We start from the raw sequence: 16,556 nt of genomic DNA, 5'->3' as shown, positions 1-16,556 counted from the left end.
CCAAACGTTAAACGTTACCTGGGGTTTTCTGAAAGGGATTTTTAGCAGCAAATGACGGCTTGCTTTCTGTCATGAATATCGAACATATATATCTTTGCTTTCTTTATTTTCAATTTTCTTCTCTTCCTGATAGTTTTTCTGTAGCAGTTATGGATCAAACACTTTAACATGGGTCCACATTCTCCTTTGTAGTACTTTATCAATGGTGCCTGTCTTTGCCTCTGCAAATGAAGAAGTGGAAAAAAATACTAATATTATGTCAATGGGAATGAATATCCTCCCTGAAAAATTATTTTCACCTCTGACTCATTCTGGAAGGTATACTGGCCAAATGATATCCAAAAGTGAGATGGCATGAATTCTTGGAGAGGCCTGGAGGTGTAATTAACATGTTGAGAGATTTTTCACCTGAATTAGTTTTGTGTCATCATTAATTTTGTGTCATCTTTAATCATCTGTCTCTTTGCAAAAGCCCTCTCCTTGAGAGTCTGTAATGACCCTAAGACGAAATCTTTATTCATAGCATATCTCCTCTAGGAAACTTGTTATGAAGAAGGTTGGGGAGTTACTGCAAATGAGCACGGTTTTCCTTGATGATCTTTGAAAATTATAATGGAGGACATCTTACAAGGCATTATTTCTTGTTACCTGCTACTGTAATTATTATGGAGGGGGCAGGGAGGAAAAGGCCTTGAAGAATGACTGACCCCTGTCAGTTAGATATTGGGAAGAAATGGCACCTTCATGTGTCTGTGCATCACTGGGGTTTCTCTTGTCTTCTTCACTCCCATTTATGTGTCTGTATCAGTGGCATTAGCAGCGGTGCCAGCAGCTGGATGGAGGTGCTAGTCCAAACCTGTCTGGATATCAGCAGTGTTAAGAGAAGTTAGAGTACCAGTCCAATGGCTGAATCAAGCTGTAAGCCAGTAGGGAGGCAGTTTATGAAAATAAAATCATCCTGGAGTGTGTGTGGACTCCTGACCCTGCCATGAGAAACTAAACAAAGTACCAGTGAATTTCATGGGTGCTGCTGGAGAGCAGCCAGAGAGACACCCAGCCTCATGATGGCTCCAGGCTGTATGTGGACAAAACAAAGCAGAAAACCAATGCTGCACTGAGTCTCTGCACATCATCTAGAGACAAAGCACATTAGAAAGAGGAGAAAGTAATGTCTGACTGTGCCATTTCTTGAGTGTCTCTGAAGTAACATGCCCAGTCATGATTTAAGTCAAAGTGTTGTATCGGAGAGAAAAATTAGAATGCAGTGGAATGGTCAGCCTACAAGCAAGGTTATTATTAAAAATCGTACTAAAAAAATGATTTTTCACAGTGTCAAGGATTAAGATTGAAAAACTATGCTTTTAGACTAAAGAAGGTGGCATTTATTTAGGTTATGGTCTTAGAAAAGCAATTTTTTGGTAAACTTATTTTAGTTTTACGGTAACCGTATAGCTTCATTGGCATGCTTGTTAGTGCCATGGAAACCTTCTGGCTCTGCAAATAAAATGTTTTACAAGCAAAAGGTTGAAGGTTAGATTGTGCATTTCACATGGGAATGCAACTCAAGTATAATTTGGCATGTTGGTTGGCTGCTACAGAAATACAATATTTTTTGTTAAAGAGCACATAAGTAAACATTTTGGTAACACTGATGTGACGAGACGGTAAAAAATTCAAGAGGATCAGAGCAGATGATGTAAGTGATACTTGTTATCTCTGATCCCTCTATTTCCACTGTTCACCAAAGTAGAATCAAAAAGGAAAAATAACATTTCAACTACTGACAGAGATGTACTCAAGATAAATGAGAATGGATCCTTCCCCTCAAGCATAAAAGACCTATTTTAGATCATGTCTATATTTTACACCAAGCCCTTCTTTTAATGTGTGAGCTTTTAAAAAACAAACAAACCTGCCCCCACCAAACAAAAAATGAGCTAACAAAACCAAAAACAACAACAAAACACACACAAAACCAAAAGAACAAATGCCATTGAAAGCTACACCTCTTGTTTTCATGTCATGCGTGCATGACTACTGTCTAATTCTTGATTAATCTTTGTAAGTGAAATACTTTTTTTACCCTTCCACTACTAACATTTTTTTCATGCTGACAGATTGCACTCTCAAACTTTTAAGTGGGTTGCATAACAAATGTACGCCAGTGAATTGAGAAAATGAGAGCGAGGGAGACAACCCTTTGACCAATGCTGAGGTTTTATGTGTGTGGTAAAAATAAAGGAGTGTATGCTTCAGTGTATATATTTTTTTTGCTCAGCTGGTTCAACTATAAACCTGACTTCAAAACTTAGATTCTTCAGGTTATGTTTTAAGGTTAATACCTACAGAATAATTTCCAAAGAGATAATTCCCATTGTTGCCAAATGCTCATGTTGTTTTAAATATCTAGGGGCATGTCTGCACTGGAAAATGAGGAAGTTGAGGGTAGATAAAATAAATCCTTTAAGTGAGATTAAGCTGCTGGCAGGATAAGTGAGAGTTATTTCCACAGGGGTTAATATTCTTTGATTTGTAGAATATGTTAATAGAAAATAAAGAATATTTGAAAGAATGTCTGTTCTGTTCCCCTGCTCCAAGGCTGGATCAGATATTTGCATTGACTTGACTTAGAGTGGGTCTCCTCATTTCTTTCAAGCTTCCTGTAGCAGAGTGTTGCTGAGAGCAATCAGCTGTGCATGAGATGAGTTTATCACAGTAAACTTTCCTGATCCACAGTTTATGCTGCTTAAAGAGTGATTTTGCATCTTAAATGTGTGGGCCCTTTCCTATTCCTTGTGGCTTTTCTTTGCAGAGAAACAAATTCATAATGGTGGTGTCCATTCTACAAAGGCATTTTGGTCTTTTTACATTAGTCACTAACAAAACAAATGGCTTGAGGGCAGGCACTGACCATTAGGTGCCACTTGGTATTGTTTGGAGGGAGGGTAGCTTGCAACATTTTCCAGTCAAAACCTTGTTTTTCTCATACTTGTTTGACTCGGGCTGATATAAGCAGAGAGAGGGAAAAAAAATTAATAGTTTGAAAAGAAAATTAATAGACCTTGAAGAAGGGATGGGTGTTCAGCCTCTTGATTGACAGATGCTGTTGACTGTCAGTTGGTCTGCGGGGTTAACTTCACCAACATCACCCAGTCCAGTTTTATTAATCCTCATCCTTCTCCCACCACAGTTACCCTTTCAGTAGGCTTCTACTTGCCTGGGTAGCAATCCATAGCCTATTCTTGTCTAGTCTTCTGTGTCTATGCCATTTTTTTTCCTCATCTGAGACTGGAAATTTTCCAAGGAGAATTTCTGATCTCTCTTACGATGTCCTAGCAGTAGTTACCTTTACTCTGCTAACTTCGTGGATGATCAAATTGAATGGTCTGTATCAGGAATATTTCTTCCGTGCAAATAAAAGTGGCAAAAATAGTTCTTGTTTTTGCAAGAAGAAAATAAAAGCATTTGGTCTGAATCTGTGCATATGTCTGCGTAGGATAAATGCTATGCACAGAGTGAGAAAAAAATGGTATGATTTATTAAGAAATGCTGAGTGCTGTGGCAGAAGTTGAGAGAGAAGCAATGTTCTCCTAAGCCTGTGTCCCTCTGCAGTCTGTTCATACCATACATTGCCAAACTCTGTCAGATGCCTACAGTATCCCTGACAGCTGAAAATGAAAAATTTTGAGTGCTTTGAACTTATGAAGGGTCAGTTGAAAGCTGTTTAGCTCAAATGTCTCAGTAACACTAGTGTGGCATGTATAGGAAAAATCTTTTGCTGCAGTCACCCTCAAACTTTCACGTTCACCTGTGTGGTAAGGAGATGGAGTACACGTTTCTCTGTGATGACAGTAATAATAGAAGAAAAAAGAAGCCCATCTACCAGAACTTGCTGACTTAATACATATCCTCAGCTCCTGCAAGAAAACAGCTGTGATTATTTTTTGAACTCTGATTGTTTTCACAACAAGAGCAAGAAAGGCTTTAGAGGGAAATGTTCATATAAGGAGGATGCACATGTTAAACAGAAGCATCAATCTGATGATTTTTTAACAAGTGTTAGGGCACACTCCATCTTGCTTTCCACCTTGTTTCAACATATTTGTACTCCAGGCCATTCCTTGCTTTGACTGGATTATTTTCTCCAGATTTCCTTTAATGGTTCAACATGCTGTCTGTATGTGTTATGTTGATATGGAAGGTGTTGTTTGCATCTATTTTTCTGCAGCTTTTGATATGTTAGTGTGATTTTTTTTTTGTATATACCTGTATATTTTTATGAATCCCATATTTTTTTTCCTATTTCTTAAAGTATCTGAAAATAAATGTGGGCACTGATAGTCCTTTTGCTAGCACAGCTGAAAGCAAGCAGCAATTCTTGAAGAGACAGGAGGCAAACCCCTTCTCTTGATTGCCATTACCACTAATATACTTGATTTGAACTTCTGCTCCCCCTCCCTGTTTTGTTTTATTTTGTGAATCTTTGATCTCTAGAGTTTACTGTTCTCTTTCTTTGTAGATGCCAGTGTATTATTACCCATCTGGTCAGTACCCTACCTCAACAACTCAGCAGTACAGACCCATTGCCTCAGTTCAGTACAACGCACAGCGGAGTCAACAGATCCCCCAGACTGCCCAGCAAGCAGGTATGTACATCTGGTACTCCTTCAGCTGTTCGCAGTGCCTTTGCAGGTGAAACCTGTTGGTTGTGCTCTAATTGAACAGCAGAGGAGAAAGCTGGTTGCTGTTCTGTTTGAAAATTAGAAAATTAGAAACCTCTTGCTTGGGCATCCCGTGTCACTATAGGACACAAAACAACGCGACGCACACACACTGCTGTTCTCAAGGTGAAAAAAGGGAAGTTTATTTTCTGACTCCAACATTTATAGATTTCCAAAAGTGACAGTGGATTGGAGGATGAAACTGCCACCTCTCCAATGACACTGGGCAAACCAACAGTCCATCAAATTTTTCCTCTTCTATAAAAGAATGCAAAGCAATAAGTTATTTACAGAAAGTGTGTGAGAAAGTTTGTTACAAGAATGTAAACATCAGAAGGCTTAGAAAATCTTAAAAAATCAGGGCAACAGTCCTGAGCGATGGAAGAGCAGGGGTTACATCCTCCATCCTTGCTGTCCTGCATGCAGTGCTGCTGTGTCCTCAGTGTCCATGCTCCAAGTGGCTGGGCACAGAGAGACCTGAGAGAGAGCTGGTGTGAGCAGTCAAACTGCACATTCAAGCCAACCATTGTGGTTTCCCTCCATCATGGGAACTCCTCAAATGTCTATACTGCCCTATGTGATGGACAGGCATGCTGTGATGCAGAAGGGGCCGGTTGTTCTCCTCCACCTTGTGCTGTTCCTGGGCCAGAGGAGCAGCAAGGCTGTGTGTGTTGGTGGCCGTCGGGGCCGGCTGCCCTCAGTGCCGTGCGGCTGGAAGGGGGGCCGTTACACTGTAAGAGAGTGAGTAGCAGGTCTCACAGTGAACCGGTCTCTTTTCCTGCTGTGTCATGCCACTCCAGATGACTCCAGAGTACAAGGGACAGAGGGGGAGCTGGGCTGGTGCGTGCCTGGAGAGAGCAGGAATTGTTGTTGTCAAGGAGTCGTCGTATTTCAAGGGAATAAACAATTCTGTTGTTTGAGATTTTTAAGATTTATTTATTTCCTGTCCGTTTCTTTAGTGCACACCTTCCCTCATAGGGTGTCTCAAACAGTAACTCCAGGCGAAGGAGGAGGAGGTGGAGGGGCGGGTTTTGTTTTTCCAGATGTGCCAGGTAGAACAAAGCATTCATCATTTGATCTCAGTTTGGCAGAAAACCTTTAGAATGCCAAAGCAGATTCCCTGCAATAGCTTTGATATGGAAGTCGTTTAAGATGCAAGTCAAGAGCCCAGACATGAGATATGAACAAGACTTATGGGGTCATCCAGCTTGTCAACCTATCTCTGTAATGTGACTGCTGGCAATTTTGTTCCACTCTCTCAGGCGCTCAGAGAGACAAAGACACGACAAACACAGCCATAACTAAGCAATTCATTATATTTTTTTCTGCTGTTCTGTGTTCTAATAAAATTGGTGACATTTTGGTCAGTGTCAGTGGTGACTGACTGTGTCTGCTTTCATACCTTCATATTATACATTCCTGAGAGAGAAGAGGGGGAAGTATTGCACAAAGGTCATCTGTCTCTTCTAGCTTCTCCTGCCTGACAGTCTGGTACCATATTTATTATCTCTATATAGTGGATCCTTGAAACAAAGTCCAGATCAACTTAGATGACATTATCTAGATCTACTGTGTTGTTATGAAACCATATTTATCAGTTTAATGCTACATCTATAGCCTAGTGGAGAGTATGGTAAGTGATGTGCACAAGAGATGGCCTGATGTATGAGTGATGTTCCGAAGAAGATCTAGCTGTGTGAAAATCCTAGTTTTAAAGATATATTGTAGCACGGGAGCTGTTGAGTCCAGACAATGCAGAGATGCAACTGCTAATTTTGTTTCAATGTTTACTGCATCGTTTTCCTTACAAGTCTGGAAAACACGAGTCAAGGAGTTTGTGTAAAATCTTTAGCACATCGGTCTTTCCCTGCAATTCGCTCTTTCAGCTGCCTGCTCAGTTGGAAGCATTATTTTTATCTCTTGTTTAAAAATGAAAACATTGTGTCTACAGTTTAGACTCCCTGCTGTGGTGATGATTTTAAGTGTTTAGCTATTCTCAGATCTTGAGACATGTCTGAAAACAATTTTGCACGCTAGTTCATCCCTTTGGCCTCTCATACATCCTTTTCCCTAGTCATGGTCCCAGCGTGTGGTAAGTGTGACAGGAAGCAGATTGCAATTCTCTACAGATCTTGTTTTGGAGGTGGTGTTAGAATTGTTCAGATTTACGTTCCACTGCATCTCTTGGTATTTGGGGAACAAATAGCTGTGTATAACCAGAAAGTAGCAATCCACAAGCAAGTGTTTCAGACTTCCATTTTCCTTCTCACACAGACTTAGCTTCAGATCAGCACATGAGGAGCCAGGGATAACAAGGGGCTGGAGCAAGAAGATGGAAAATAGTGTTTGTGAAACAGAATGTGGTACAGGAATACTGAGGATGGGAAGGGTGAACAGATGGGAAGGAGGCAGATGAAAAGATGATTTCTGAAATGGTTTCCCCGAAGACCTCACATCACTTGCTGCTGCTTCGGAGAGAGGACGGCTGCGGTGCAGGCAGGCCCAGGGGAGCCCAGCTGGCTGCCTGGACCTGCCGGCTGGCTCCTACGGCAGGGCAAGCAAGGAGGCAATCTCAGCCTGGCGGCTCAGGAAATACTAAAATTAAAAGTTTGCCTGCCTGGAGGAGCCTTTGGAAGCTTTCAAAGCAACAACAAGGAGTTCAGATCTTAGTTCCCCTGTTTTGGGATGCAGAGGTCAAAGTTTCATCTAATGTTAGCAATTTGTTTTCATTTTTGTTAGAAAAGGTCTCTTCAGGATGAAGCGATATTGATGATTTTTGCAGCAAACAGCTACAGTAAAATGTCTGCACAGCATCTGTGGTGGCTGAGGGAGCCTGTACTCTCTCGTGGCTCTGGAACGAGAGCAATATTGAGTTAAAATGGCTCCAGGGCAGAAAAAAGGATGAGCTCACCTAAAATTAGATTAGAGCTCTGGCAGCAATAAATCAATTGGAGAGAAGGCTGAAAACATTTTGTGTGTTTATTTACCCTTTTTATTTTTATTTGTCTAAGTGCTGGCTTATGTGAGAACCTAAGTGACCCATTTCTGGCAGAAGCCTAGTACAGTGTCCTCCATGAAGATTTTTGTGCAAATGTCTGCCATTTGAATTATGTTCATATCCGTTTGAGCCAAAATGTGGTATCAGTGTAAACAGAAATACTTTTGTTTCACTCATGCCATTGTTGCTCTTCTTCGTTATTCTTTTTCTGCACCATTTTCATGTTCAGAGCTGCTCAGTGCGAAGTTTTTCAAGGTGTTGCCATTGTGTGGGGCCAGGGTTGAGCTGGAGTCTGTCACACCATGGCATACGTATGATGTCATAGGTGGATTCTTAAGGTGTGTTCAGGCAGGTATTCTCGAAAACAGTATGCTCATTTTTCAAACCATTTGAGTATGTTGCTGTTTCCATTTCTGCACTCTGTAACAGGTGATACTGTGGAGTGCCCAGTTTTGTAAGCACATGGAAGAAAATATTATTTCTGTATTTGCATGTAGCAGTACTCCGTAAATTGCATGTCTCGCATCATCAGTATTTCATTCTTCAGTAATTATCTCTGTTTTGATAGACTGATCCTAGTTACTGTCTGAGTAGAAAAATAGAGATGTATTGATGATAAATCAGTAATTATTTCTATTTTGTCATGACAGAAGAAGTCAGCAATGTTTTATTTTATATCTGTGTCTCTATTTTCTCCTATTTTAATAACTGCTGAGCACTTTCAGGATTTTTCATCTCTGAAGTGCTTAATAAGTATGAGCTAGATAAATACATGAGTATTATCTTTGGATATGTAACTCTTCTTATTGCTGTTCACAAATGAACAAGCTGCAACAAATTACGGGTTTTTTTCCCCTTTCTGGTTCATTGTTGTATGTTTGCCTCATGTTACAGATAATTTCAGAGTGCACCAGAAATTTTATGGATAAAATAATATTTATCTTCTTGCTTGGGCCTAGTTCTAAGAGGCTGTTAGCTTGATTTATTACGCAGTTTTAAGGTAGATGTCTGTGGAGTGTGTTTTGCATCAGCAATGATATAATCTTTTGAGGAGATTAAAGCTAAGATCTTCAGTAGATCTTTAAGTAGCTATAGTACTTTGATAGTAAGTTTTCCTGCCAAAACTTTACACTATAATATTTCCAGACAAAATAAGATGCTATTTGACGTAATTTGTTGTTCTGTAATTCTGGCAGTTAATGTAATGATGTTGGGATTTCTCATACATTCAAGAATCAACAAATAATGCCATTATAACCTGTTTCAGGGCCCAGATATCAGGAGAAGACTCAGAGAGCATAGGAAATCTCTCTATTTTTTTCCTAAAAGCAACATATTTGCTTGTGTACAGTAGGCAAAGAAAGTCCTTATGTGAGGAAAGTATATATCTGAACATTGTCTGGATGTAAAATCCTTTCTTAACCAGTGCTCATGGATATTCTGTAAACAGCAGGTGTTCGTCTTGAAGAAAAGGTTCCTGATGGAGGGTAGTATTATAAGCCTTTACAGCTTCCAGTAAAGTAGAAGAAGTAATTGTCTCTTAAATGCATCTCTGAAACTTTAAGTGAAGACAAAATGCACCTTAGCAGAGTCCATAAATTTGTTTAGGTAGGAATCAGAGTCAAATAGACAATGAAATACTGAATTTTTGCCTAATTTAATCATTTCAGTGTCAGCATAATTGAAGAGTGTTAACTTCAAGCCTCTTTTATCCTCTTTGTCTTCTGAAAGCATTTGTCACTATAAGCTGATACTTAGTGGGAAAAAAAATGGGGGAAGGGAAATGTGCAGCACTAAAAACAAAATTGGTTTGTTATCATGGTCATTAGAGAACCTTATAAAGAAAGATTGCTGCTTTCTACCTTCATTAGCAACCTGACAGGAGCTCATGGTCCATGATGGATTTGTTTGCATAATTCTGTCTATAATTTCACTGCTTATATAAACATAAACAACTTCAATTTTTAAGTATCTAATTATCTGAAGAAACTGTTTCTCTAACAGTAATTGCTCACTGTGTTATTGAAACAGATTTGTATGGAAGGTGTCCATCTGTGTTCAGTACTATTATTTTCAGCAGATACTGCTGCTCCTAAAAAGCATTACTAGGGGGGTGAATCTCATGTTCACAGAGGCTTGACAGGAATAGGAGGGACAGAGCCCTACTGTTCTAGATACATAAGTGTAGTGCTATACTCATTAATGTTGATGGAAGGCTTTGAAATGTATAAGAATTTAATGAAATAGTTTGACCAGATCAAGAAGGAGTTTGAAGCAATTTCAGTCAGACTAAGTTCAAAATTGTGATCTTGAAATGATCCTCACCAATGTTACTAGTTTCTGTTCAAGTATTTTATGTTTAAATTATCCAGAAGCTTAGAGCTTTACCTACAAGCATGCTTCCATTTAGACAGGATGTCTCTGCCCATGCTACCTGAAGTTTTGTGCCCTGGATTTCATTCTTCCTACTGCCTGAGGAGGATGTTGTGACCAAATAGTTCATTCAGGACTTTTTGAGAAGATTCCTGAATGAGGCTTAATTTTTTTTCAATTCCTAGTCTTAAAAACACTAAATCCTTTTGTCTTTCTGACTTTATGCAATAGTGCTGCACCATTACTGAACCAGCATTGAACTTTACAGAATATCTGTAATTTAAATTAATAGCAAAATTAATACTATCACACTTCCTACAGCATACCTGACTCTGAAAATTAAAAGATGAAATTACTTTTGTCAAAAAGCTTTGTTCTTCCTCAAATGACTTGTTTAATTATTCAGCATTCTCAACAGGAGAGAGCAAGTATTGAGGGAAGAGAACACTGGTAGGTTCAGCAGCTAGAATACTCTTAAGACAGGCACTTATTTCTGGTTTTCTTTCAAGGCATCACAAGTTGTATTCAACTTTTCTAATACTAATTAGAATTTAAGCCATTGCTGACAGCATTTCTAGTGTCTCAAAGTTAAATACAAATTTTTTAATTTTAATCTTATTCTAGAGCATGTGTTAGTCTCATGTTAGTTAATACACAGAAACAACAGAGAGAGAAGAAGATTTCTAACAGTGTTGTACAGTAAATAGGACTTCAGAATAGCCTCTGTAAAAATTACAGAGGCATACGATAATGAAGATAACACACTAAGGTATTCAACAATGTCTACAAAGAATCTTTGTGTTTCTGGCTTTTTTTTGCCAAAAAGAGTCATACATCATCTCTACTGCTAATTCTGTGTTGGATCTCTCTGCAGCACTCCCACTTCTTGCAGTGGAATTTTCCAGCACTGAATAATTGAGAGGTTTATATTGTAGTCCTTGAGAGCAAAGGCAGATTTTTTTTTTCTTTTTTCTTTTTTTTCCTTTTCTAATACCATCCTGCCATTGGCAGAACTAGTGGAGCCCCACCATTGACAGAAATGCTAGAAAGCCTTTCTGGAGGGATGGAGGCCATCTCCCGCTCTGCTTCAGGCACACTGCTCACAGGAGGTCTGTAGACTTTGGGGCTCACTTCTTTGTAGCTATTCTGCAGATGAAAGCATGCAGCAGGAGGCAGAAGTGGAGGGCTTTTGGGTCCCAGCTAATAATGGAAAAAACTCTGAACATACAGCAGAGATCTGCACTGCAGGAAGAAAGAGCGGGAAGAGCTTTTGCCTCACAGTTGCTATTGATTGAGGATTTAGGAATCGAAGCACACTTTGCAGTTGTAAAACTCCATAGAACAGGGCACATATTTAAATTGAGAGGCAGTAGAAGAATCGTGTGTGACGGTGCTGGAGGAAGAGCCCACGGCATGTGTTCTGTGTTAGGGCAGAGGAACTCAAGAATGATGTCGCAGTAACTGAAGCAGTGCTCTGCTAACCAGTCCTGATATATTATAAAGCCCCAGTGTCTTTACCTGAATTTTGTTCAGCCTTTGTCACAGGCTTTTATTGTTTATCTAAACTACCCACAAGAACAGCATCCCTCTGCAAATGCAAGGATTTTTTTTTTTCACTCGCCAGTGGTAGTTATATAGAGTGTATGAATTTGTATAACACGTGAGCAATTGTTGAAAGTTCTCCTTTGTTGGTTTGCAAGTGAAATAATGCTCATAGGATGGGTGTGTGAAAGAGGCTGTCCTTGAGTCTTCCCAAAGAAAGCAGCTGGTTTCCTTAGCAACTGGCAAGGATATGTGATACCCCTCCAAAAAGTTCTTCACCTCTTCCTCAGGTCCTGCTCTCTGTTGCAGCTCACTCATTATGCACCAGAGCAGAAAGCATTCCTGCAGCATGAGCTAATTGTAATGCGTGATGGCTAGTAGCTGTCATTGGTATTGAACAGAAAATAAAAAAATATTGAATTTGCTGTCTGAGTGTCTGGTTTTAACAACAGCTTGATTATTTCTGTTATTACTAGTAATACATAGCCCCTGCTGAGATTTCACTTCCAGTGGGTATCTCTGGCATTTGTCATTATGAATGATAAGGATAAACACAAATTTTCTTGCTGCAGACCCTGGCAAGGGTTCTTTCATGTCTGATAGGATGTAGATTGAGGAAGGAAAGAGGTGTTTCTTTGTTTGGCCTTGGTTGCCAATCTTAGGACTTTGCTGTAAATGCGATTCATTTTATGTTAATTCACTCCAGAATGGAAAAATAAAGCTGCTATTTCTGCTTCTGCTTATGTGTTGGTGGCAAGACATGACTATGACCCGATCAGGAATGTTATTTTCAGGATGGAGAAACAAACAAGCAAAACTATTCAATATGTTGAACTGCAGTTCCTTGTTCCACAGTGCCTTTTTTAGAAGTTTGAATCCCTAGTGCAACAAGTCATGTTAGATAAGCTTTTACTCCAGTTTCTCTGAGAAGAGCTGAGATTAAAAGTGCTTCAACACAGATTTTCATTCTGAATTTTTACATATTTAATTTAGCTTTTATTTTCAATGCAGTTCCTAGGATCCTAGTGTCTTGGTTACAAATGTGGTCTTCTGATTACAAATGGTCTTCTGATTGCTGTCATATAAATGCTTAAGGACAAGGAAAGAAAAAGAAGCCATCCTGTGCAATAATGTTTTTTGTGCCATAGTCATACCTAGGTGCTGCAGCAAGTCTTAAGACACCTTAACTAAGAGCTAGGTGTATATATATATGAAGACATTTTCTTTTTCACTCCTGGGACCAGGCAGAGAGCTTGCAATCAGAGCTAAAAGAATGTTAAGGCAGCTGCCATGGTGGCCATCCAGTTCAGGGCTGTTTTCCACCTCTAAAAAGTGTTCCTTAGCTTAGGTAAATCAGAAAAAAATAAAGAAAAAGCTTTTACAGTGGCAGCTGTTTATTTATTCACACCTGTAAGAAGTTGGGCATCCAAAGAGCCTACTGAGTGCTGAAAACAGGAAGTATATTTTTGATATTGTACATATAGGGTCCCCAAGTGTGTTTTCCTAAATGTTAGTGTTTGGAGTAATTTGTGGATTTGCTACTGTATGAATTTCTCATTGTCTTCATTCTCAGTGTTCCTTAGATTTGCTTATACAACGAAAACCCACAGCTGTCATGAGACATGGGTGTTGGACTTCGCCTGAAAATAACAGCAGTCTTTTTCTTGTAGCAAATAATCTCTTTCTGAAGGACCTTGGCCCTGTGGCATTGCTTAAGGGAAAAAAAACCCAAAAAACCCCCAAAAAACCCAGCCGTTTCTGAGCAAGCAAATACTCAGGCTATGTGTATGTGTATATTTATATATATATATATATATATATATATATATATGTATGTATGTATATATGTATTATGTATTCTTGCTCTTTCTGTCAGTCTGTGTTATCAAAACATTTTGTTATGTGCTTCAGTACTGTCCTCAGCCCTTCCAAGTAGCGTGCTGGTAAAACAGAACATCTTCAATAGCATCTGCTCAACATTGCTGCATTTCCAGCTTTCTCTTTGTTGGGAGCTACCTTTCATCACTCTGCAGGAGTGCAGACTCACAGTGCAGACCTTTTTACGGGTCCTACAAATGAACCTCTACAAATTGAATTTTTAAGGTTCCCAAGTACTACTTTATACAATAAGGAAAAGAGGGGAAATGTATTAAATTATAAGAAGCGATGTGCTGCTTCAAAATGATTGCTGGATTAATAGTTTGTATCAAATGGCAATTTTAATTCTCTCTCAATTGGAGAAATAGAAAGCAATTAATCTTCTGCAGCACATTGTGAAAAATAAGGGCTTCTACAGGATTTCAGCGAAGCTGTTCTTTCACTTAACCTTGAGCTGGGCAATAAATAATTATAAATGCAGCTACATTGCAAGGCAAAAGTAATTTGGTGAAATAGAATTATCATCTAATGCAAGAATAAGAAACTTGAATTAGGTTTCCTGATGTTCTTTGTTCCAGAAAAGTATGAATTTGATTATGATTTGCGCATAAAAGAGTGGAGCTGGGTTTTACAGAGCAGATTTTATACCCAAACTATCACAAGATGATTTATATTGCAATGTTGACATAGGCAAATGCTCTTGTGCTCTCTCAGCTATAACTCACATAGAGCCTCTGATGAGAGGACTTGTTTTACAGATAGAAAAGGTAGTGTCCAAGGTGCATGAGTACATTAATATCTGTCAAATAATTTGCTGCTCTTCACTAAGGGCTCCCTATTGTCAGTACTGCCTTCCACAAAATTTTCAGTGTGTCCATCATATAAAGTTTTTGTTCCGCTGTGACGTGCTGCTGAGGAGACTAAGGATACAACAGAGAGCTGCTTCATCCTGAGCTTCTCTCCTGACCACAGTGCCATTCCTTGCAGCTCCCATACATGCCTTGCAGATCCCAAAGAAGTGTGGTTAACCTCGCTTCACCTTGGGACTTTTCAGCCAACTCAGTGGAAGCTGGCCAGTGAAAGGATCAATGAAGCATGTATGAACGGGTCAGCAGTTCATATCATGGAGCACTGCACAGGATACTCTGGTAAGGAGAGGCAAGGGATGTGAGAAAAAAAAAGAAATGCAGGAGTGAAAAGAGCTGTATTTTTTAGTGCAGAACCATGCCTCGGCATACTGCTCCACTAGAGCAATAGGCAGGAGCTATTCAAGCCCCAGGCTAATTCCATAAAAATGGGAAGCCATGAGTTTATTATGTCAGTTTCTGTTCAGGAAGAAAGCATTCCTAAATATAATAAAGCAAATATTATTCTGCTTTTCTTTGAATTGTTCATCTCTGTTTCCCAGAAATCTGTCTTTGCAGTATAAGAAACAAGGAATTTGTTCCTAGAAAACACAGCTAGCAATGGTAATGGGTTTGTAGGACATTGTTGAGTCTGCACACTAATTTCATGGAGATAATGTATGTCGGGAGAGAGCCATATTTGTACTTCCCTGGTGGACACTTCACAGTGATTAAGACTCGTCTACTTTTACCCATTTTGTCTAGGTGTTGATAGAGTGCTGTGGAGCATTTAAAAACTAAACTGAAGATTTCTTTCTTTTATAAAATTTAAATAAATGTGATATACAATTGCTCATACACTCTTAGTTTCTTTGATGGAAACTGAGTCCAACCAAATGGCTACAAACGCTGATGTGGTGTGTCAAAAGTTATGGAAGAGAAGATATGGAACTAATGTTTGTACCTTCTCCCACACACACACACACTTTTCCCCCCCTTTGATGTATTTATTCATTCCATTATAAGGAAAAATGTAGAGGTGCAAAGCTAATAATTTCTTATTAAAGACTATGTGTGGTCTTAAATCAGTTTGCTGACCAGTTTGAAACCTTGAGGAAGGGGGCATTTAGTTCAGTATCTGTCTGCTCATTCTACATGGTCCTGATTGCTACATTGCATGAGTTTAAAGTGGTGTTTGGAATGCATTAGACTGGTTTTTTTGCTATAATGTGGCCCGTTGTGTATTTAGAAAGGTATGATTTATTGGAGAAACAGGTGTGGGCACATGGAAAAACAGTTTGTCTTAGAGAGTTATTTCTAGATGACTAGTAAAATGTTGATTCCAAGTAGGCCATAATTAATCAGCAAGAAGTCTTTTCCTGAGTTTCCTCCTATAGGTAAACAGACTCAGGACATCCATCAAATTGAAACTGAGAGAATGAGGGGGGAACACTCTTGAGTCTCCAGTTAGCAAAGCAGTTGTATTTCTTTGAAGCAATCCCAGCAGGGTGCTTTGCTGAGTGATTGCAAAATTGGCTTCAAAAACAAATCCTGAATTTCTTATTTCTCATAGGTTTCTTTAAGTTTTAATATACTTCTGGTGGCTGCTGCATACCAAGAAGGTGAACAATGGCACAGAAAATGGGCTGATAAACCAAAATCTTTCTCTGATTACCCTTGAAGTGGCCTCACACCTTTTCTTTCATCTTCTTTTCATTATGTTGTGGTGTGCAAGTATATCAGTAGTTACTTAGTGAGCTCTAATCATGCTGAGCTCACTAAGCACAAAAGTAAATGTCAAAAACTTTTGTTGATTGTCTGTTTTAAAGCAGCTTTGTCACAGTGCTTTCAAAAGCTTTAGGTCAGGAGATGTTTGATCTGGAGATGAAACAAGTGGTAGCCTAGTTTTTATGCTATACTGTAGTAATATGAAAATCTTAGTAAGTTTTGTTAACTGTAAATGTGATTTCACTTGATTTATGTCTCCTTTGTGCTGTGAGAGATCTATAATGCTGAGAGGTAGGACTTGCAACTGCACGCTGTGCTAGCCATGGAGCAGGGGTGGATATTGGTGGATCTGCCATGCAGGTGGTTGATTTCTGATTTTGCTTTAGTAGATGCAAGAATATGTAATTCATCTTCTTGTTCAGCAGTTTGGGAATTAGAGTCACTTTATAATACCTAAAAGTCAAAGAACTC

At 39.1% G+C, this 16,556-nt stretch overlaps 1 protein-coding gene across 33 annotated transcripts in view; it reads left to right on the top strand.

The window, feature by feature from the left end:
* Positions 1-16,556, top strand: part of ARPP21 (cAMP regulated phosphoprotein 21) — a 288,923-nt gene that overhangs the window by 247,348 nt on the left and 25,019 nt on the right. For all 33 annotated transcript variants that reach the window (XM_038127607.1, XM_038127609.1, XM_038127608.1 and 30 more), the window contains one exon: positions 4,520-4,646. In XM_038127607.1, coding sequence (XP_037983535.1) covers positions 4,520-4,646 — 127 coding nt within the window. The remainder of the gene's footprint in view (positions 1-4,519; positions 4,647-16,556) is intronic.

This window comes from Motacilla alba, chromosome 2, assembly GCF_015832195.1.
Source record: "Motacilla alba alba isolate MOTALB_02 chromosome 2, Motacilla_alba_V1.0_pri, whole genome shotgun sequence".
Classification (NCBI taxonomy): Eukaryota; Metazoa; Chordata; class Aves; order Passeriformes; family Motacillidae; genus Motacilla; species Motacilla alba.
Note: the sequence above shows the minus strand (reverse complement) of the source record. Positions and strands in the feature narration are given on the sequence as shown.